This window comes from Sphaerodactylus townsendi, linkage group LG01 (genome assembly GCF_021028975.2).
Source record: "Sphaerodactylus townsendi isolate TG3544 linkage group LG01, MPM_Stown_v2.3, whole genome shotgun sequence".
NCBI classification, from domain to species: domain Eukaryota; kingdom Metazoa; phylum Chordata; class Lepidosauria; order Squamata; family Sphaerodactylidae; genus Sphaerodactylus; species Sphaerodactylus townsendi.
In genome coordinates, this window is record NC_059425.1 from 170,293,202 (window position 1) to 170,315,656 (window position 22,455).

Consider the following 22,455-nt stretch of genomic DNA (forward strand, 5'->3'; position numbering starts at 1 on the left):
ATATATTATTTACAGCAAGAAGGAACAGAAGAGGTCTTGAGAAGGACCAATAAAATGAGTCAAAAGTTGACTAAAGCTTCCACTGAAGAATGCAGTCTTATTGTCAAATGTTTATAAAAAAGATAATTCCATATATATGTGTTTGTGCTTAACATGCCATCAAGTGGCAGCTGACTTGTGGTGATCCCATAGGGTTTTCAAAGTAAGAGACGTTCATTCATCACTGACTGCCTCTCTGTTGTGATTCTGGCATTCAGCCAGGGAGGTATCGTGGTTAAGAGAAGGCGGATTCTACTCTGGAGAATGGGGTTTGATTCCCCACTCCTCCACCTGAGTGGCAGAGGATTATATGGTGGACCAGGTGTGTTTCTGCACTCCTAAATTCCTGCTGGGTGACCTTGGGCTAGTCACAGTTCTCTCTGAAGCTCCACTTGCCTCACAAGGTGTCTGTTGTGGGGAGAGGAAGGGAAAGGAAGCCACATTGAGACTCCTTACAGGAGAGCAAGGTGGGATATAAATCCAAACTCTTCTATTACTTCTTCTTCATTCCGTTGAGGTCTCCTACTTTAATACCTTCGGGATCAATGCTGAGAGTGTGCAACTGGCCCACAATCACCCAGCAAGTTTCCATGGCAAATTTGGACCTGGGATTCCCAAATGCTAGCCAGATACCTTAACCACCACACTACACTGGCTCTCAACCAGATCTCCAACATATCCTTCTATGGCACACCAATTCCCTTTGCTCTCAGTATCCCATGTGCTGCACAAATAAGAACGAAGCATCCATGCAAGAAAACATAAGGCACCTTTCTTCCACCGCATTCCTTGCTATCACATCAAGCCCCAACAGATGGTCTGTCTTGATGGGGGACCAAAACAGCACTTGTGTATGAACATCAGTGACTGCATAATCTATGAACGGGGCATCCGATTTCTGACATGACGTACAAAAACCAAAGGGCCAACGTTCCTTACATAAAATGTGTTTGAAAAATTACAAAATGCTGATCTCTTGTATGCTTTTCGGACCCCACTAACAATGTTCTTGCTGTAAGAGCAACATCCTGAGTTCTAAGAACTCTAGCAGCTTGTTATCACATTTAACCCATTTCTAATAAATATGCATCTCCAAAAGTACCTTCCACATGTTCAGATACAAAAACGTTACGATCCTTTCTGGCACATTTCTCTGGACTAGAAATCTAGCCTCTCTCTAGAGCTACCACTCAGTTTCCTTCATACCGATGTATTTGCTCTGTGCAATTAAATGCAGATACAATACAACTAGAACTGCATCAAATATTTGTTTTTGGCAGATACACCGCTGTGGGGAGAATGGCTCCACAACATGAAACAAGCCACTACATGCCCATGATTTTTAATGACTACTTGCAGCCACTGCTTTTGCTCTCTGAACCTAACTCTATACCTCCATGCATTCTCTTTCTTGAAGTGATACTCATAACGTTTTTGTGCGCTTGTTAAGCGCAGCCAAGTCACTACCAACTCGAATCAACATTCTCCCCCAAAAGTCCCGTCATGAACATCCTTGCTCAAGTCTTGCAAACTGAGGGCTTCCTTCATAGAATCAATCCATCTCATGTTGGATGACTGTCTTTTTCTCCTCTGCCTTCAACTTTCCCCAGCATTATTGTCTTTACAGTGACGCTTGTCTTCTCATCATGTGACCAAAGTCAGATAGCTACCAGTTTAATCATTTTAGCTTCTAGCAACGGTTCAGACTTGATCTGATCTAGAACCCATGACGATCCGTGGTGTCCGTAAAACTCTCCTCTAGCACCACATTTCAAAGGAATCTTTCTTACTGTCGGTTTTTTTTCACACTCGTACGTGGTAACAGTCTTCACATTTAAAGCCTTCACGTTTTCTGCCAATAATGTGCTATCATCAGCATATCTCGAATTGTTAATGTCCCTCCCAGCAAGTTTCACTCAATTAATCTAAATCTAATCCAGTTTTTCTTATATGTTCTGCATATAGACATATATAGAACATAAGAACTAGCCTGCTGGATCAGACCAGAGTCCATCTAGTCCAGCACTCTGCTACTCGCAGTGGCCCACCAGGTGCCTTTGGGAGCTCACATGCAGGATGTGAAAGCAATGGCCTTCTGCTGCTGCTGCTCCTGAGCACCTGGTCTGCTAAGGCATTTGCAATCTGAGATCAAGGAGGATCAAGATTGGTAGCCATAGATCGACTTCTCCTCCATAAATCTGTCCAAGCCCTTTTTAAAGCTATCCAGGTTAGTGGCCATAACCACCTCCTGTGGCAGCATATTCCAAACACCAATCACACGTTGTGTGAAGAAGACTGTACAGATGGAAAGATAAAACAGAATCACAGAATCCTAGAGTTGGGAGAGACCACAAGGGCCATCAAGGCCAGCCCCCTGCAATGCAGGAACACACAATCAAAGCACTTCTTAAACAGTGCTTGTTTAAAAACCTCCAAAGAAGGAGACTCCACCACACTCAGAGGTAGTGCATTCTACTGTTGAACAGCCCTTACTATCAGGAAGTGTTTCCTGATGTTTAGGTGGAATCTCTTTTTCTTCACCTTGAACCCATTACTCCTGGTCCTAATCTCTGGAGCAGCAGAAAACAAGCTTGCTCCCTCACCAACATGACATCCCTTCAAATATCTAAACATGGATATCATGTCACCTGCTAACCTTCTCTTCACCAAACTAAGCATACCCAGCTCCTTAAGTCTCTCCTCTTGACTTAGGCCATGGATTCCACACCTTTTACCATTTTGGTTGCCCTTCTCTGGACCCATTCCAGCTTGTCAATATCCTTCTTGAAATGCGGTGCCCAGAACTGTACACAATATTCCAGGTGAGGTCTAACCAATGCAGAATAGAGAGGTACAATTACATCCCTCGATCCAGACACTATACTCCTATCAGAAACCATTCTGTTCCTCCATATTCTGTCGTAACAGTAGCCAACCTGATTCGGTTATATGACAACAAGTTCGGAAAATGTGGCATGTTTCTTTTATTGTTCAGCCTTCGTGCCCTTCTGCCAACCCCATCCCACAATGCACTGCAAGAAGAATGTTTTCAGCCATTATTGAAAGTGTTGGCTCACCTCCCTGTTCACATTCAGCCCAGAAAGAAACAACTGAACATAAATATTGAGTACTAACTTGGTCAAACAGGAGTCGGAGTTGCCGTTCAGATTCTCCAACCCATTTGCTGAGACAGTCTGCTCCTTTCCTCATAAAGAAAGCAACCTTTCTCTCTCCTTGGGTGCATTCGTTAGCCAGAGCTCTAGCTACCAAAGTTTTACCTGTTCCAGGAGGACCATAAAATAAACAGCCCCTGAAGATAAATGGACAAACATTGTAATCACTGTTTCTTTGCTGTCTTGCATGATATTTATAGTTGCCAACCACTTAGAGAAAATGACTATCCATCTTTTCAGAACGCTTTGGAAAAAGCAAGTGACTACAATCTACAAAGGAAAACGTTCTCTTTTTTAAGTTATAAATTCTCTTTATTCCAAACTACTTAAGAAAATTCTTGCTATGGAAATTTGAACCCAAAACAAACATGCTTTTCAGGTGTTGCCAGTGCCTAATTCATCAGGTCAGTTGGCTGTTTCATACTATAAAAGAATCATACACTAAAACCTACATCAGATGATTTGCCAAAGGTTGTTTTGCGGAGATGAACATTATAATGCTCCTTTGAATTATAAGCTTAAAATATCTCAACTTATACGTAAATGGGACCTCAACAGTTTACTAAAACTGGGTGTGGGGAGGAGGGGAGAAGATCAACAAATGCATGACAAGACTGGCAAAACTAAACTGAACCATGTATTGTCAAAGGCTTTCACGGCCGGAATCACTGGGGTGCTGTGTGGTTTCCGGGCTGTATGGCCGTGTTCTAGCAGCATTCTCTCCTGACGTTTCGCCTGCATCTGTGGCTGGCATCTTCAGAAGATCCTCTGAAGATGCCAGCCACAGATGCAGGCGAAACGTCAGGAGAGAATGCTGCTAGAACACGGCCATACAGCCCGGAAACCACACAGCACCCGAGCAAATTGAACCATTTCGCTTCTGTCAAAAAAAGCTCTTGCCTTGGCTATCTCCCAACTATACAAACATGTCAGGTGTCCGGAACAGTGCCTGGTGATTGAGGGGCTTTCCTAGCTCATTGCTGTTTGTAACAATTTGCATTGACAGAGATCGTATCTGGGTGATGGAAGGATACTCTCGCTTCAGTGGAATTGTCACAGGGTATACGCAACCAGCCTGTTTTATGTAAAGGGACTTTCCTTTAGCTTCTATTGATCTTTATGGGTTGCTTCGAAGAGGAAACAGGATGTGCCTGTTGTCTCATGGAGGTAGACATGCCAGGTGGCTGTACTGTTCCCTAGCCCCGACCTTGGGGCGCCTAAGCTCCAAAATAACTCCTTTCACACATTCTTTGTGAAAACAGGAGGGGGGAATCTCTCGGGGCCAGCTGAGCCAGGTCTGGCAGAACTGGCTTTCTCAAGCTGTGTGCTTCGTGGCCTTTCAAGGAACACTTCTGATCAAGAATCCAGAGTCTGTTTATTCCTTGAAGGTGTGAGATCTAACGTCAGGTCACCAAGCCATGTATTGCTTCTTGATAACCTCTTGAAATTCTGTCAAAGGCTTTGAAGGACCCAAAAAGAATCTCATCTCGTTTCTACTGATTTTTTGCACCAGCCTTTTTTTTAAAAAAAAAATTCAATCTTTCAAAGACAAATCCAAAATGCTGATGGGCTTTTAAATCACATCTGGAAAAAACTTGCCCTTCACAAAAAGCCTGATGTACACATGCAGACAGGAAAACAAATACTCAATTCCTGTTTTTATTTTCTTTCCTATTTGTTACAACAACTGGGAAACTAACTTTCCAAGATGGCTCCCTTAAAGAATGGGGGATGATTTCCTCAGTGTGCCAGCTAGTCTTTTTACTTCCGTCTGCACTCATTTCACTTCCAGGTTCACAGCTCTGGGTGAGGGCTAGGAGGTGCGTTCACTATGGCCTGTTCATGGCAAAAAGATTCACAGTTGCTGGTTTCTGCTTCATAAAGCAAGATTGAGGTTTCCCTCAGAAAAAAAAATACAATACAAACAAATTACAAAGGATTAAAAAAACACCTACCTCGGTGGCTGAATTTTGAATTTCTCAAAGATTTCAGGGTATAAAAGAGGAAATATAACCATTTCCTTAAGTGCATGAATGTGGTTGCTTAAACCCCCTATGCTGTCAAAGCGCACCTAGGAAAAAGAAAACAACTTGTGCTGTACTGGTGTCTCATTCAATTGGTACTGGGCCAGAGGCCCCGCTCACGACAAGACCAATTAACGAGAATAATCAAGCATTGGTTTTTAACAATTGTAAAGTGAAATCTCACTGTCTCTTTTGTCTATTTCATGCTATTATTCCTTCAAAACAACTTGCAAAACACACATTACCCAATCTGGTCTAGGACACACAATGACTCATGTACAAAAAGCAGTTTGTAAAAACTGATTTAATTAATGCTATTTAACTTACATTTATTGTGTGTTTTACAATCTGCTCATATACTCTAACTCATTTTCTTTAGTAGGCGCACAGATAGAAAGACAAACTGAGCGTACTGATTTGTCGAGAATCATCGGGTCTACATCCGCCAAGCTCGCACCGACTTTCACTCGCTCGCGAAGGATTCCACTGGCCAAGTCTTCGGCTCTGAAGTTCATAGGCAGACATCTACTTGGGACAAACCCAAACAAGGCTTAATTTGGTTTGAGGCAGAGCAAGGCTACAATTGAAGGAAGTCATGCACATGTGCAGAAAATGGAACATACCCAAGCATGCATGTTTCAAGGACTTAATGGTACTTAAGACTCTGTGAAAGGGGACGTGATTGCTGATTATTTCCTCCTCCCACTTTACCCCCAATTTTGTTCCTGCGGTCTTCTGATTTCTAGGAATGGGGCGAGAACAGTAGACAACAACGGGAGGGGGAAGTATTAAACTCCCACTCTGCAAAGTCCACAGGTGGTTGGATATACCCCAATATTTCCAGATGATTTTTATATGTCTCAATTTAATCCTGAGATCTAGAATAAAGCAGGGTCATTTTCTTCATTTTAAATTGATTTTAATATAACGTCACTTTCACGATACCTTTTTTCTGACTACACTGCCACTGGTTTCAAGTCACCTTGCTTTTACTGCTGCCTTAGTGACTTTTATTTTTCTTTTAAGCCACATACAGGTTGCACAATATGTGCAAACATCTGAAAAATGTATCTGTTCTCATGGGGGAAAATGACACAAAGACTCAGCAGGAAGTGATGGAATTCTTGTTCCTGCCTCCCTGAGATGGGGTGGAAATCACCCACTAAGATGTCCTCCACCTCCAAGAGATGCTGCCTTATACTCTGTTCGACCACTGGTCCACGGAAGTTACGACTGCCCACCATGACTTACAATAGCCTTCCAGGATCTCAGATCCAGATCTCTCATATCATCTACTGAGTCTTTCAATTGGAAATGCTGGGAGATGGGGGTGGGGGGTGTTGAATTTGGGACCTTGTGAATGCAAAACAGTTGCTCTGCCAGTGAGTCATGGATCCTCCCCAGCATGAAAGAGAAAACAGCATGCAAATGAAGATTAGCAGGTCCTATATATATATAAAAAGGGGATATATTCCACTTATTTATTAAAAATGTTTATTCGTCCCCTTTCCTGCCCTCTGGGACTCTAGACAACTTACAATATGAATAACCTAAACAGAATAAAAAGGAAATACACCAAAAACCCACAAATTAAAATCACCATTTACAATAAATAGTGGGGAAAAACCCGAAACTAATCCAATGATATCCTGAATAAACCATCTTTGACCATCTCCTAAAGGCTTAAAGTAAATGGGTCAGGCACACCTCCCTAGGGAGGTAATTCCATAATAGTGGGGCCGCCACCGAAAAGGCCCTTTCTCATGCACTCCCCCCCCCCCCTTGGTTTAACTTCTTTGGTCAACGGGAAAATCAGGAGGGACCCTCTCTGTGAGCTTAATTCCTGGGCAGGAACATATGGGAAAAGATGGCTCTAATCACACCAGTCAGCTGTCCTATCCTTAAAGCTTCTGGTCAAATTAAATAATACTGAGCTAGATGATTGGCTCAATTGTTTGACTCATCATAAAAGTTTGACTCAGTCAGGTTTGACTCAGTCAAGCTTACAGAATCGACTCCTCCCCGCAGCTGTTTTTCCAATTTAATTTTGAAAGCAGAAAAAAAAAGCGTACCTGTTCCTTGCCCTTGCCATGCTCTTAGATTTTCTTCTTTCAAAGCGTTCTTCATCTGATGAGGTTGTATCACTGCTATGAATGGCATGCTTTTTTCTCCTACAGAAACAACAAAAACATTTCAGTGAGGAACAGCATGTACTCTTGTTGTCCCTGGCTAAAAGTAAATGCCAGTAAAACACTCAAATCTTAAGATTATGCTGTCTTCAGTTTCCATAAAGAACAAACGCGGCGAACAGACTAAGAATTCTTGCCTTCGTACATTCTTTTTTAGAGAGGTCTGATAGTTCTTAGAACAGTTTAGACATGAGAAAGAAAATATGCGAAGTATGACAGGGAGAAAAAACCAAAGCAAGACTTTCTGCATTACTACCATGCAATAAAACTTCCAGCCTCTTTATATCTAACTAACAAAGTTAAAGTATCACAGTGCGTAGGCTTATCTTTTTATTTTTATACAGTTGCTTAATTCGGAAGAAGAAGAGTTGGATTTATATCCCCCATTTCTCTCCTGTAAGGAGACTCAAAGGGACTTACAATCTCCTTGCCCTTCCCCCCTCACAACAAACACTCTGTGAGGTAGGTGGGGCTGAGAGAGCTCAGAAGAACTGTGACTAGCCCAAGGTCACCCAGCTGGCATGTGTTGGAGTGCACAGGCTAATCTGAATTCCCCAGATAAGCCTCCACAGCTCAAGTGGCAGAGCGGGGAATCAAACTTCCAGATTAGAGTGCACAGCTCAATCGGCAGAGCAGGGAATCAAACCCAGTTCCTCCAGATTAGAGTACACCTGCTCTTAATCACTACGCCAACTGCTGCTAAATGCTTTTCTAGGCCAGAAACTTTCTAAAACACCCATAAACCGTGAACATGTATGTGCAAAATGCATCATTTACCTGATGTGGCTTCTTCTAGCAGGAGACCTGTGGATGTCAAACAATGCATTTTCCCTTTTCTTCTGGTGGGCTGGCACTGAATAATAGTACAAGAGTCACAGAGACTGTTTTACAACACTGGAGAATTTTGCATAGAATTCTGTTAGAGATCTAAACAAATCCTTACTATTAAGTATTGTGAAAAAAACCCCACAAGCCAGTTATTTATGTAAGAAAGTCAAGCCCCAGCATCTTCCTCCTATCTCCAATGTCATCTGTTGCCTCAAATCCCAACGACTGCCAAGTAGGCGCCATTCCCATGGGATTGCATCCAAAATGTTTACGCAGTAACTTAGTCCTTAGACTACTACAAATAATATTGCAGAGAAGTTCAGGGTTCTGTGAGTCCCCTGCAGTGGGAACAGGTAAGAATCGAGTCAGCCCAAAACCATCTCCTCATCCCAAGGCGCACACAAGCTGGGAGAAGCATCATCAAAATAGTTCCAAACGTATAATGGTAAACGCCAAAATGCATCATACCTATGTGGTTTTCACTGAACAAGTCACAACTGCACGGAGTTGCCTAACAGAAAAGAGAACCATCCTACCCACCATACACTTACAAAGCATGCAGTTGACGAAACACAGAAATGAGCAGTATTTTTCTAGTCAGATGAAGGGTGGGGCTGTTGAGATTTCTCTGCTGCTAAATGAAAATAATCCTCAGAGGAAAGTGAACAGTGTGAGATACAAGTCATCTAGCCGAACAGAAGGCCTTAGAATGTGATACCGGTAAAGTTAGCTGACTAAATGTCAGAATTACTATAATAGGCTACATCCATTGTGACTGAAATTAGATTTCAGCCCTTTCTCTCTTACCTATAGGAGGTGCCTGATATCTTTCCACTGTTTTTCTTTGTCTCAAATTATAGGGACGATCATTTTCTTCTCCCTCTGCCTCCTCAGCTTCAATATCTCCATCTTCTTCTTGAGATTCTGGAAAGGAGAGACCCAAAGAAATGGTGTCCAATTTCAAAAACAATTCTTCGATAACTTTTTTTTTAAAAGGCTCATAACTTTATTGATGATTTGCTTTTTAAAAACGTGTAATACTCTAGCTCAAATGGTATTCCTCCATTAATTTACCGGCATAAATTTCCCAATGGGTGATGATAAGATTTTAAATCAACTGGAAAAGCCAATAAGCGTTAGGAAGTTAACATAATGTTTAGGCAACAGATTTCATTTTTTGGGACAGATCTAATCTTAGCACCTCTGTGCTGACAGGATCTAGTACCCATATATTGTCTTCTTGGCACAGTTACTTGCAGCAGCATATACCAAAACAAGCTAACCTCTGTCATCATTACCTTCTTCTTCCCCTTCAGTGGAAACTTCGTGGTGGTTCTGGATTCCATAGCTGTTTCTCCTCAATGATTTCCTCCTCCTCTTTACACGTGAATACATATCCATGTTTTCCTAGAACAAGAATAAACTGCATCACGTTCAACAACCTGAATGACGGACGTGCTGCAGGGCCTTTTCCAAGATAGAAGAAGGGTTTGGATTTATATCCTACCTTTCTCTCCTATAAGGAGAGTCAAGGTGGCTTACAAGCTCCTGTCTCTTCCTCTCCCCACAGCAGACACCTTGTGAGGTAGGCAGGGCTAAGAGAGTTCATAAGAACTGTGACTAGCCCAAGGTCACCCAGCAGGAATGTAGGAGTGCGGAAACGCATCTGGTTCACCAGATAAGCCTCTGCCACTCATGTGGAGGAATAGGGAGTCAAACCCGGTTCTCCAGATTAGAATTCACCTGCTCTTAACCACTACACCACGCTGGCTCTCAGGTACATAGATAACTGGATAATACCTAGCGAAAGGGGTAAGGGGAAAGAAAGAGGCAAAGCGATTCTAAAACCACAGGCAAAATACATGCAGTGTTGCATATTTCAGCCTCCCTTCCTTGTCTTAACAACTAACGCAAATTATAATCAACCAAAATATTAAGAATCTATATCTATATATACATGTTATTATTTAACTAGACATACAAATCTTTTATTTGTATCAAACAAATCTTTTACTTCTTAACATGACTCCTGAACGTAAGTATGCAGCCACACCAAAGAGGGCACATTTAGCAGTAAGGAACCAATCAGGCAACACCCCCCCTAATTAGCATGTTCATATTCTCCAGTCTTGCCAACACATGGCAGCGTGGTGCGCAGAATGTCACTGCCCCAGGGATCAGGGCCATAGAAGTAGACAAGAGAAAGGGAGATTCCGTAACATCGATCCACCACCTCCTAGCAACCCACACAATCACTTGGGGTGGGGGTAGAGACTGCAGAACAACCAAATTGTAATACAGAAAATCTCACAGCCTCAAGAGCTGGCTTCTATTTAGCCACACCATTTGCCATGATGCTTTAAAAGTTGCTTGAAATTTGCTGAAGACGTGCTTAGTGGATCACACTAAGAAATACTTTTTAGTTCTTCTGACAGAACTTTAGATGTGAAGTTCTATGTTTGATGTCGCCTTAAGGAACCATTCAGGACAACGGTATGTTTTGGGACTTCATTATCCACAAAAACAGACAAGGCATTGTTAGTTGTCTGTATTCATGGCATCTACACCAGCGTCACCCTTGCAAACAGCACAGCTTGACAGATGGGTCAGTCTAATAACAGACTATGCCAGAATCCCTGCCAATTTTTGTTTTGCCAAATGTTACACTGCTGCAGTTGGCAATGTTTTTTATTATTATTATTATTATTATTATTATTATTATTATTATTATTATTATTATATTCGATTTTTATACCGCCCCATCCCCGAGGGGCTCTGGGCGGTGTACAGCATTTAAAACAGTATAATTAAATAACATTTAAAAGCAGCGATAAAAACTCCCAATGCATTCACAAATTAAAGCCCAAAGTTAGATTTAGGTTAAAATTCAAGATATAGAGTGGCGTCCAGCGGTCCAATAATATAAAAACCCTCCCTCCCCACGGTGGAGGGGGGCATGGCGAGTCTCAGTGATGTAATTGTAGCCCAGCCCAGATGTTGTTGGGAGCTAAAAGGCGAGGGGGCACTATTAGCCCGGCTGGATCCTCCGAGAAGGCCCAGTGGAACAGCTCCGTCTTACCCAGGCCCGATGGAACTCCCAAGGTCCCGCAGGGGCCGGACAACTGGAGGAAGAGCGTTCCCACCAGGCGGGGCCAGGAGCTGTAAAAGGTCCCTGTGACCCATGGGAGAGCCAACCACATTACCCGAGGGCCAGGGACCACCAGATAGAATTGGCCTCCACTTGAGATCCGAGAGGCCGCCCTAGGGGCTTGATATGGGGTGATCACGGTCTCGAATCCACGATGGCCCCAGGCCGTGAATGGCCTTAAAGGTCAACACCAACACCTTGAAGATGATCCGGAACTCTACTGGAAGCCAATGCAGCTGCCACAGCACAGGCTGGATGTGTTCCCGAAAGGTGCTGCCTGTAAGCAGACGTGCTGCTGCATGGTGTACCATGTATTTCCATTATAAAAGGGATCCTATTTTCACCCCAGCCTGGGTCAAAGGTCCTCCATCCCACTGCTGAAACTGTTCTCATTGGTGTACTTCACAGGTGTCAAACTCGCAGGCCTCCAGATGTTATGGACTACAGTTCCCATGATGGGAACTGTAGTCCATAACATGATGCTGGCAGGGGATGATGGGAACTGTAGTCCATAACATCTGGTCGCGAGTTTGACACCTATGGCTATACTTGATTCACAAACGTATCAAGCACAATATATTATTAGACATAAGTTTGTTGATGTTTTATGACTAGCAATACCTTAAGTATTGCGTAGAGCGAAAGCCCAATCTGAACTTACAAATTCTGTATCCGTCCACATGCGTAACCGTTCCACTTCTCCAGATCGCCTGTTCCGTCTGATGTTAATATTGTCCATTTCCTGGAGAACCGCTTCAGCAGTACTGAAACATTTAAGACTTTGTATGAAATAAAACCGCATACCGCACACATTTCGTAAGAGCTCCGTGCTAAGGTGCTTATCAGCAAAGCACGGACACGATTCAGGGCTTAATGAAACTGAGCTCCGTAGGTGTGCAGAAAAAAAGTAAGCGGTCAAAACTTGTTCTGACATCGCGGAAGTCCCCTGCTTAAGAACTGGAACAAGCAGAGGTCAATTCACAGAATGCCCACTGCAATCCAGCATGAGGAGGAGGAGTTTGGATTTATATCCCCCCTTTCTCTCCTGGAAGGAGACTCAAAGGGGCTTACAATCTCCTTTCCCTTCCCCCCCGCACAACAAACACCCTGTGAGGTGGGTAGGGCTGAGAGAGCGCCGAAGACCTGTGACTAGCCCAAGGTCACCCAGCCAGCATGTGTTGGAGTGCACAAGTTAATCTGGTTCACCAGATAAGCCTCCACAGCTCAAGTGGCAGAGCGGGGAATCAAACACGGTTCTCCAGATTAGAGTGCACCTGCTCTTAACCACTACACCACGCTGGCTCTCTGGTAAATAAGGGTAAACAGCAGTGATAGTGATAGGAAGACAACCAAGTACCAGTCAGGATCAAGTGTGCATTACCCCGAGGTACTCGGGTGTCAAAGTAACTGTCATAAAAATTGTTCTACCCAAGTTTTCACTAAGATATTGCCCAAACATACAACAAAACAGACTTTAAAAAGAGCAAGAAAATGGAAATGCAGGCAGACGCATGCTTAGTAATTATTATTAATCATATTTTTACCCTGCCCTTTCTTCCTCCATGGAACTCAGCATGATACAAGCTCTTCTCACTCATTTTACCAACCATCCAATAGGGGAGATTAGGCAAAGAAATACTGATTCACCCAAGGCCACCCACTGACTCAAGGCAGAATGGGGACGTAGCCAAAATCCAAACCATGATTCCCCACTGGTAAACAGAAGCCAGCTGCGGCAGCTAATGCTAGCCAACCTACATGTACGAATGCACACGTCCTGGAAAAGGTGGGATTATCTAAAGCCTCAGTTATCTTAGAGCAGGGGTGTCCGACTCTGGTACTCCAGATGTTCATAAACTACAATTCCCATCAGGCCAGCAGGGGCTGGTGGGAATTGGTAATCCATGAACATCTGAAGTGCCAGAGTTGGACACCCCTGTCTTAGAGGGTAGAAATCTGCAACAGCAGAAAACAGCAAGCTTATGGATCCTTATGAGAACCCAGCCACTTATAGCTATAGAAAGATGGAGAAACTTCAAAAGGGGCTATAACAACCTGCTGGCTTGTACTGACCTGACCAATCTCACTCCCCCTGAATGGTTTCATGTTGTAAATACAGACTTTGGCCTTTACCAGGTGGAACTCAGAAGGTTCAAACATCTCCATATTACCCCGTTTCTCTGAAAATAAGACATCCCCTGAGAATAAGACATAGTAGAGGTTTTGCTGAAGTGCTAAATATAAAACATCCCCCGAAAGTAAGACGTAGCAAAGTTTTTGTTTGGAAGCATGCCCGTTGAACAGAACACCAGAGCATGCAGCTGTGGAGCAGAAAAATAAGACATAGCACATCTTTGGGAGCAAAAATTAATATAAGACACTGTCTTATTTTCGGAGAAACACAGTACTAGAGAAGTCATTTGTGTTGACAATGAGTACCTTCTTTAAAGACCATACATGGGACAAAAATAAACCACCTGCTTTTAGCATTACACTTGCATAATAAAACCTTGAGTAATTTTTTTAAAAATATTCAGTCCACAGGTTGTTAAAAGGATATATGTTGAAGAGATTGGCAAGCAACCATAGGAAGATACAAAAGCTCAAGGAATTCCTGTTAAACAATATTAAACTATTTTAAACTATTAAATGCACCAAGAAAACACCAAAACATTTGCAGAACAAAGCTCAAAACTGCAAATTATTCACATTATTAGTGTGTTGCTACATACCTGTTTACCAGCTGGTCAAATAATAAGCTCTGATTCAAACTTTCGAATCTGTTTTTTCTGGATCGGCAACTTTTTCTGATTTCTCTGCCTCCATTTATACAGGCATGGTCCCCGTCTCCCTTTTTTTCCCCTCGAAGGGAACAGCTTTTGAGAGCTGAAAGATTTAGGCTGTTATTTTCATTTGCAGAAAAGACATTTTAATGAGAATTCTACAGGAGTACTGCTCAGCAGGAATAAAAAGGGAAATACAAGGAACATAACCACAGACGTAAGCAAAGGGCTAGGTGTCTTTATTCCTTGCAGAATCGTTTCTTTTACATTAGATCATGATGACTTAGTATTATGCCCATATGGAGAGGGGTGGTATACAAAATGAATTAATGAAGATAATAATAACAATCCATCTTTTCAGGGATAGTTCCTACATTTCCGCTCATTTTTTCATTACTATTTTTCGATATGTACATATTTTTCCCTAGTGCTCTACTACCCTTAAAGCACAGGTGTCAAACTCGCGGCCCTCCAGATGTTATGGACTACAGTTCCCATCATCCCCTGCCATGAGTTTGACACCTATGCAGGCTTAAAGTATATGATGCTACTAATTCTTGTGTGAACTAGTGTCCCAAAAGTCAAGCAAAAGATATGAAATGGAAATCCTATTAGTGGCCTTTCTTGTATCTGTGAGCATGCTACCCTGTTTCCCCTAATATAAGACATCCCGAAAAATAAGACATAGTAGAGGTTTTGCTGAAGTGCGAAATATAAGGCATCCCCCGAAAGTAAGACATAGCAAAGTTTTTGTTTGGAAGCATGCCCAACGAACAGAACACAGGAAAAATAAGACATCTCCTGAAAATAAGACATAGCACATCTTTGGGAGCAAAAATTAATATAAGACACTATCTTATATTCGAGGAAACACGGTAGCAAAATAAAGCATGGCATGCAATGAACAGCAGCAGACACAATGGAATTAAGCATGCCGAAAATATCTATAGAGGAGAACTATAATCAACACCAATCAAATATGAGATACTTACATAAACTACGCCCATTTGGTAAGGTAGCACCAGACTGAGAAGCTAACCTAAGAAATAATTAAATATTATTCAGTTTACACAATACTTGTATAAAAGTGCCCCCAAAATGTTGAATGCTGAACATAATCTATAGCTTCATATAGGACCAACACAAAGTACATCAGTATTGACCTTGTTCATCCTCACAGGGTCTGTGAGACGTAGATCACATTTGTAGCTTTACCGATAAGAAACAATAGAGTGTGTGCAATCCAACTATGTGAATTACAGTGGTTTAATTAAGAGGGAACGTACTGAGTTGGGAGTTTTTAAAAAGCATTACCTCTCTTAATATACTGCACATTCCGCCTTTCTAGAATCAAAATACAGAACTAAGAATGTACACTAGCAAACAGCTGAGCCAAAAGTGAAGTTAATAACAGAATACTATTAATCAGCTCAGAACACCACAGACTGGAGTATTTTGGTGCCTGATCAAGACGTCGAGTACTTTGGAACCGACTGTCTTGATAAAGCTCTAATGTTCTGTTCTAATTTTTTTTTTTAAGTCACGCAGGACTACTATTTTGGACATAACTTCTTTTGAACACACGGAAAAGAAAAGACACAAATGACTCTCCTAAAGATCTAACAACACATTACATAGTCCTCAACTCATCCCATTCCCGAGAAATGGTCTGGGAATGATGCACTCAAAACGGAACTCCCAGGCATGCACAGGAACAGCAGACCTTAACTTCCTGCATGCCATCTGACTAACCTGGAATGGCCCTAAGGATCTACATTCTCCCCTGTGGGGAAATTTTTGTGTATGAAGAGCGACACACAAGTTTACTCAGTGGGACAAATAATGACTCCCTCAAGACAATGAAAGGGATGGGAAGGCATAACCTCTCTCTTCCTACATAATAGCCCCTAAGCCATAGGTGTCAACCTCGCGGCCCTCCAGATGTTATAGACTACAGTTCCCATCATCCCCTGCCAGGATCATGTTGGCAGGGGGTGATGGGAATGTAGTCCATAACATCTGGAGGGCCGCGAGGTTGACACCTGTGCCCTAAGCAAATCAGTCCTTTCATACGCTTTGGAATGAGGTTCCAAGCACAAATGTCCCATAGCACATCTGGTCAACAAGGACATGATGGACACACGGTCTTTGTAATGGGTAATTAGGCCCTCAATGACAACAGTTGGGGGACATCAGTGTCATGGTTGCAGCTGGCATATAGCACAGAGGTGTCCAACTCTGGCGCTTCAGATGTTCATGGACTACAATTCCCATCAGTCCCTGCTGGCATGGTCAATTGGCCGTGCCAGCAGGGGCTGATGGGAATTGAAGTCCATGAACATCTGAAGCGCCAGAGTTGGACACCCGATATAGCAAATCCTAAAACTGTATTCGCCGTCAGCCCTGCTCTATCCTAAATCACATGTTGGTCGCCCTTCTTGATTCGTAGTCATCAAAACTGCCTCCAGATGACCTGTAGGAGTGCTAGTTTGCAGCTTAGATGTACACCACCCAGCCTCCTCCAATGATAGGAAGACTCCCTCAGATTGGGGTAAGGCTTCAAACTTTGCGAAGCAGAGGGGCGGGCTCAATCGACCCCACTATGCCTCTTGGAAAACCAATTTAAAACTCATCAGCGGACAACTGGAAAAGGAGCTGTACAGTCAGACTAAGGAAGAAGTGATTACTCAGATCAAAGTTTGATCTTAAAACAATCTGACAAAAAGGATATTGAACTTGCATAACAAGAGTTCTTAGCTCTGTCTCTTCTCAAAGGTTAAATATTTATCTTATTCACACAAGTGCCAGAGAGCAGTGCTGCTCTCGCCCAAAAATCCAATGTACTTGTGCCATGAACATATTAGTTTTTTCTTGCGACTATTATAGGGGAATCATAGTTATTCCTTCTTCCATTACTGAGATACGTTTTCCCCCTTTTTTGGTAGGTACAATCGTCTTTTCACTTGGACTGATTTTTTGGGTAATAGAAGGTCAAAGTGCAAGGTTGTTTAGATGCTGATTCCAGAAATTACAATCAGTGTATCGGATTATTTCCCACCTTTAGTAACGGTTGTTCGGTTGTTCAATTTGCAGGTTCCCAAGTCCGCTGAACTTCAAATTTCCTGCAACTAGTTTTTGAAGCAGGACTCACACAAATTACCTACTACAAAATCCAGAAACTCATGGATAACACTCTCATGTGACTTCCAAGTTCCCATATCAGTTTTGAAATGAGAAATATTAGGCGAGTATCTCTGCAGTTCTGAAGGCTTCTGCATTTCATACGGCATTTACGTATGAGCGCAAAAACACAGCATCCCTTCTGCATAAAGCAGGACAAAAGGACTCTCAAGGAGAACACGTCAAGGATAAATTGCATGAGTCATATGTGGTTATGGCCAACTGCCTTGAAAAGTTAATTTATGTCAATTTGGGCCCGAGTCATACAGCAGTCTCGTAGGTCAAAGACATGGTTAACAGAAAGGGAAATGTGAAGCAGACGTGCTGATGATCACATGATTTCCACTACTACGTTGAGAACTTTAAATGAGTTAATAACTGGCCATACTACAGTGAACGAACAGAATTACACTGAAGTCTTGAGTAACTGCAGATGGCATAAAGACTTGCAGTCTGTAAGACTTACAGTGCTGTGCAATTCTGGCATGGGGTGGGGGGTTGAAACCTCCCCAGGAAGCGGCATGAACCTGACACCATCAGAAATGCCGCTTGTGCCAGCTTGAGGAGTATTTACACCAGCACAGAGGCATGCTGCTGTTGGGAATCCACATGGCAGCACTACGCTCGGGCACCAGTCCTGCCATGGCACCAGTACTCCTCCAGCACAGGAGCCAACGCTGGTGCCAAAGGGGACAGTTCGCAGGGGCGGGATTGGCTTTAGCCAGTTTCCTGAGCCCTTTTGACCAGGAAATGTCCCCATTTGCTGAGGCAGACTTATGCTAGCAAAACAATAGGTGCCGCCCATGAAGTTACATAGAACGATTCTACAGGGGTGAGGGACCATCTCTGTCAGCTTGTCAGCCACAGTGCATGGTTGTGCCATGGCTACGCCATCCCCAATGCAACTAACCCTCCACCCTCCACACACACTCAGGACTATACTGTAAAAGATGCAGATGCTATTTTTCCATGAAGAAAAACTAATCAGTGGACAAAGTAGCAACAAACTGTGGAATGTGCACTTTTACATGTGTGTATGTGTGCGCATGCACATGTGTGTACATGGAGGTAAAAAGCTCTGGCTAAAGCCAGTGCTTAATGGTACAATCCCACGCTGTAAAAAAATAACGAGATGTCAACAAAAACAGTACCACCATGCCAAGTTCCCCACCCTACACTCTAATCCAGAAGAAGAGGAAGGGTTTGGATTTATACCCAGCCTTTCTCGCCTGTAAAAAATCTCTAAGTGGCTTACAAACTCTTTTGCCCACAAAAGACTTCTTGTGAGGTAGGTGGGGCTGAGAGACTTCTGAGGGAACTGTGACTGGCCCAAGGTCACCCAGCAGGCTTCATGTGTAGGAGCAGAGAAACAAATCCAGTTCACCAGATAAGAGTCCGCCACTCATGTGGAGGAGTGGGGAATCAAACTCAGTTCTCCAGATTGGAGTCCGCCTCTCTTAACCGCTACACCCATAATAAGAGTACCCTGTGCCCACCTCCATCCCATAGTTACAGACTAATCATTCTCCACATTTTTGGATGTCTCCCTTATTATGGAACAATCAGAAAAGAACAAGTCAGAAAAGGGAGATGGGAGACTGTCACAAGGATAGTGTTTTCATGCGTTTTTCATGTGAAGTTCCAAGACTAAGCGAGACAGTTTTGCCATCATATTACAGCAGAGTTTCAGATAACTCTTCCAAGTAAAAAAAATTAAACACTGTTTAGCATTCTTACCGGGACTGTCCAGCTGAGATGCTCCATTCTTCTCGCTGCCCAGTACTGCGAGATTTTGATTTGTCTTTGCATACCGAATCAGCATGTTTTAAGGTACGTTTGGCTGGAGGAGATATGTGGCTGTCACTCAAGCTGCCGTCACTACCTTCATCTCTCTAGGGAAGGGGAGGAAAAAGCAAACGTTTATCTCATTTTATGCCATTTGGCTCCTACCAGTACATACATGTGTTCAATTACCCCTCTCGGGAAAAAGAAATCAATGCCAGTTCAGAAAACCTCAGGCCACTGCTACTTTTTATCAAACCACGGGAAATTTTGCCAAAGACAACCAACACCCAAGCCAAAATTTGGAAGACTAATTCTAGAAAGAAGATATGGGGGAACTGAGAGTTCACACAGATTTTTAAAGAAATTGTGTCAGATTTTCTTGGCAAGTTGCAGCATTTGGATACAAAGTAGAGGGTGTCCAACTCTGGCCCTCCAGATGTTCAAGGACTACAATTCATAAGAACGAGACTGCTGGATCAGACCTGAGACCATCTAGTCCAGCACTCTACTACTCACAGTGGCCCACCAGGTGCCTTTGGGAGCTCACATGCAGGATGCGAAAGAAATGGCCTTTTGCCATTAGTTCTTGCCAGTGACAAGAGCTGATGGGAATTGTAGTCTGGCCTTCCAGATGTTCATGGACTACAATTCCCATTAGTTCCTGCCAGTGACAAGAGCTGATGGGAATCATAGTCCATGAATATCTGGAGGGCCAGAGTTGGACACACCTGCTGAAGAGGGTAAGACATTAACCAAAGAGCAAGTTTCCCGAGAATATCAAGGATCACACACTGCTTTGCACAAGTGCTGTGGAACTTGCATGTGTTCAAAGAACGCCTGTCATTCTACAGAGGAATATTTAGATCTTCTTCCTCATTATAGATGCAACCTCAAACATTAAAGATGGGCAATGAAGATATCAAATTATTAAAATTCAGAGGAGTCATCAACATTTTTTTCTTCTCAGCCAAATAAATGTTTTCTGACCTCGAGGACTCTTTCCATATGGATAATTCTGCTGTGATATTCCTGCATGTCTGACACAGAAAAGATAGGAGTGCGTTCTAAGACACGCATTCTGTTCCTCTTAGGCACCAGAAAAGTTTCTAGCCAGTGAGAATCAAGAGGATGCTCTATGAATACACCTTGCAAGCTGCACAGTGCAGAACAGCATTAGAAACAGCTAACAAGCTGTCTTTCAAACTTGACTGTCCAGGATTACCAATCTTGTTAGAGAAGCAGGATTTCTCCAAAAACAGTTAGAAACCTATAATTTATAGGTTGTTCAGAAGTATTAGAACTTGGAAGCAAAAATCCGGGAGCTGTAGAATAAATGCACATGATAGGTCCATCTCGAATCAACTAATGTGGAGAAAAATCCGTAATTCAAGCTCACTGTAAATACACACGCATGTGAAACCATTAAACTACTGATAAACTTCCAAACCACAGCCATGTCCATACATGCTTCGTGAACTATTAAAGGTGTGCCCAAACTGTAGTATGAGTGATGCAGGTCAATCCATTATTAAACATACTCAGTAATTCTGTGCAAGGTAGAAAGTGAACCTACACAACAGGTTTGAAACCTGTTTGAGCAGGGTGTGAAAGCTCAAATGGATGGAGAAGACAAGATAGAAATATTGCATCACTGCCTGAAGATATGAAGCAACAAGCGACGCCCAAGTGGAATTAAAATCAGGGACAACTAAATACAGAGGATTTTTTTTAAAAAAACTATGCAACAAGAAAGCAAAGTATTTCTACCAAATAGTTCTACTGATTTTTTAAAAATTTATTGAACAGTGGTCAACTTTAATTCTTTTTTTTTATCCTACAGAGGTTGAGAAATAGTTTGGCGGAGACTAGACGTCAAACTATCCGAATAAATTTAAATGAGAACTCAACAGCCTGAACTGATTTTGGTGAAGACGTTGCACAAATGCAATGGCTGTCCAGGACAGAAAAGTGATGGTTCATATTCCACAACATAATCACCACTTAAGAAGAAGAGTTTGGATTTATATCCCTCCTTTCTCAACAATCTCCTTTCCCTCCCCCGCCACAACTCAAAGGGGTTTACAATCTCCTTTCCCTTCCCCCCCGCCCCCCACAACAAACACTCTGTGAGGTGGGTAGGGCTGAGAGAGTTCAGAAGAACTGTGAGTAGCCCAGCTGGTATGTGTTGGAGTGCACAAGCTAACCTGGTTCATCAAATAAGCCTCCACAGCTCAAGTGGCAGAGCGGGGAATCAAATCCGGTTCTCCAGATTAGAGTGCACCTGCTCTTAATCAGTACACCACGGTTAAGAAGCTTATTTCCACATAGTTATGGCTTAACTGGAACGACAGATTGGATAATAATATTAAAGCCCATCTTTTTATCATTGCTGATAACTATTCACGGACCTGCTAATCGAGTCCCTTTAAAGAAATCCTGGTTTGATCATGAGTGCAAACACATGAGGCAAATCCTCCACTCACTTCAATACAGAGTCAGATTAGTGAAAACAGTTTCTCATGTTCAGTTACTGTCCACTTTCATTAAAAGTTTTGAAGAAAAAAACTTTCTTTTACTAAGTCCTGATGGAAAGAGTTGGATTTTACTATCTACCCAAAATATAAGAGGCTCCGGCAACTGATCATTCAAGAAACTGAAACTGTTTATCATAAATTACTCCAATTTCTGCAGAATCTTGGATTAATCACCTTTCAATTCAATATACCGTATATACTCGTGTATAAGCCGACTTTTTCAGCACATTTTTAATGCCGAAAAAGCCCCCCTCGGCTTATACTCAAGTATATATGGTAATTCCAAGATGGTGGCTGGAGCTGTGGGGATCCGGTACACACATTGCTGTTTTTTTCTAACTCACCAGAAAGCTGTAAAAACAGCCTGCCTAGCATTACTACTAGGGGTGTGGGTGGGTGGGTGGGTGGGTGTGTGGGTGTGTGTGTGTGTGTGTGTGTGTGTGAGAGAGAGAGAGAGTGTGAGTGAGTGAGGTGGTGGTGGTGGTGAGTGGGTAGGTGGAGTGGTGGTGAGGTGGAGTGGGTAGTGAGTGAGTGATGTGGTGGTGGTGAGGTGATGGTGGTGGTGAAACCAAAGCATTTCTCTCCTAAGGGTTATTGGTGTGTTGCATTCTTGATGAATACAATTCTTCATATAGTAGTTTACTGCCAAATACTGATGTTGCTGAAGACAAAGACTTGCTTTGGAGCAAAGTTTAGACTGGTATGGCTATGAATCCCAGAATTATTCTACAATTGGAGGAAAACAGTGGTTCATTTGTGTTCCTAGAGTGCT

The 22,455-nt window shown here is 42.7% G+C and overlaps 1 protein-coding gene across 1 annotated transcript in view; it reads right to left on the minus strand.

Annotated features, from left to right (window-relative positions):
• ATAD2B (ATPase family AAA domain containing 2B) overlaps positions 1 to 22,455 on the minus strand; it is a 91,143-nt gene that overhangs the window by 55,251 nt on the left and 13,437 nt on the right. Inside the window, exons 3-13 of the mRNA XM_048506088.1 lie at positions 19,102 to 19,256; positions 15,177 to 15,223; positions 14,134 to 14,287; positions 12,063 to 12,165; positions 9,552 to 9,660; positions 9,061 to 9,177; positions 8,203 to 8,278; positions 7,309 to 7,407; positions 5,650 to 5,761; positions 5,168 to 5,283; positions 3,175 to 3,349 (exon numbers count right to left, since the gene is read on the minus strand). Coding sequence (XP_048362045.1) covers positions 3,175 to 3,349; positions 5,168 to 5,283; positions 5,650 to 5,761; positions 7,309 to 7,407; positions 8,203 to 8,278; positions 9,061 to 9,177; positions 9,552 to 9,660; positions 12,063 to 12,165; positions 14,134 to 14,287; positions 15,177 to 15,223; positions 19,102 to 19,256 — 1,263 coding nt within the window. The remainder of the gene's footprint in view (positions 1 to 3,174; positions 3,350 to 5,167; positions 5,284 to 5,649; positions 5,762 to 7,308; positions 7,408 to 8,202; positions 8,279 to 9,060; positions 9,178 to 9,551; positions 9,661 to 12,062; positions 12,166 to 14,133; positions 14,288 to 15,176; positions 15,224 to 19,101; positions 19,257 to 22,455) is intronic.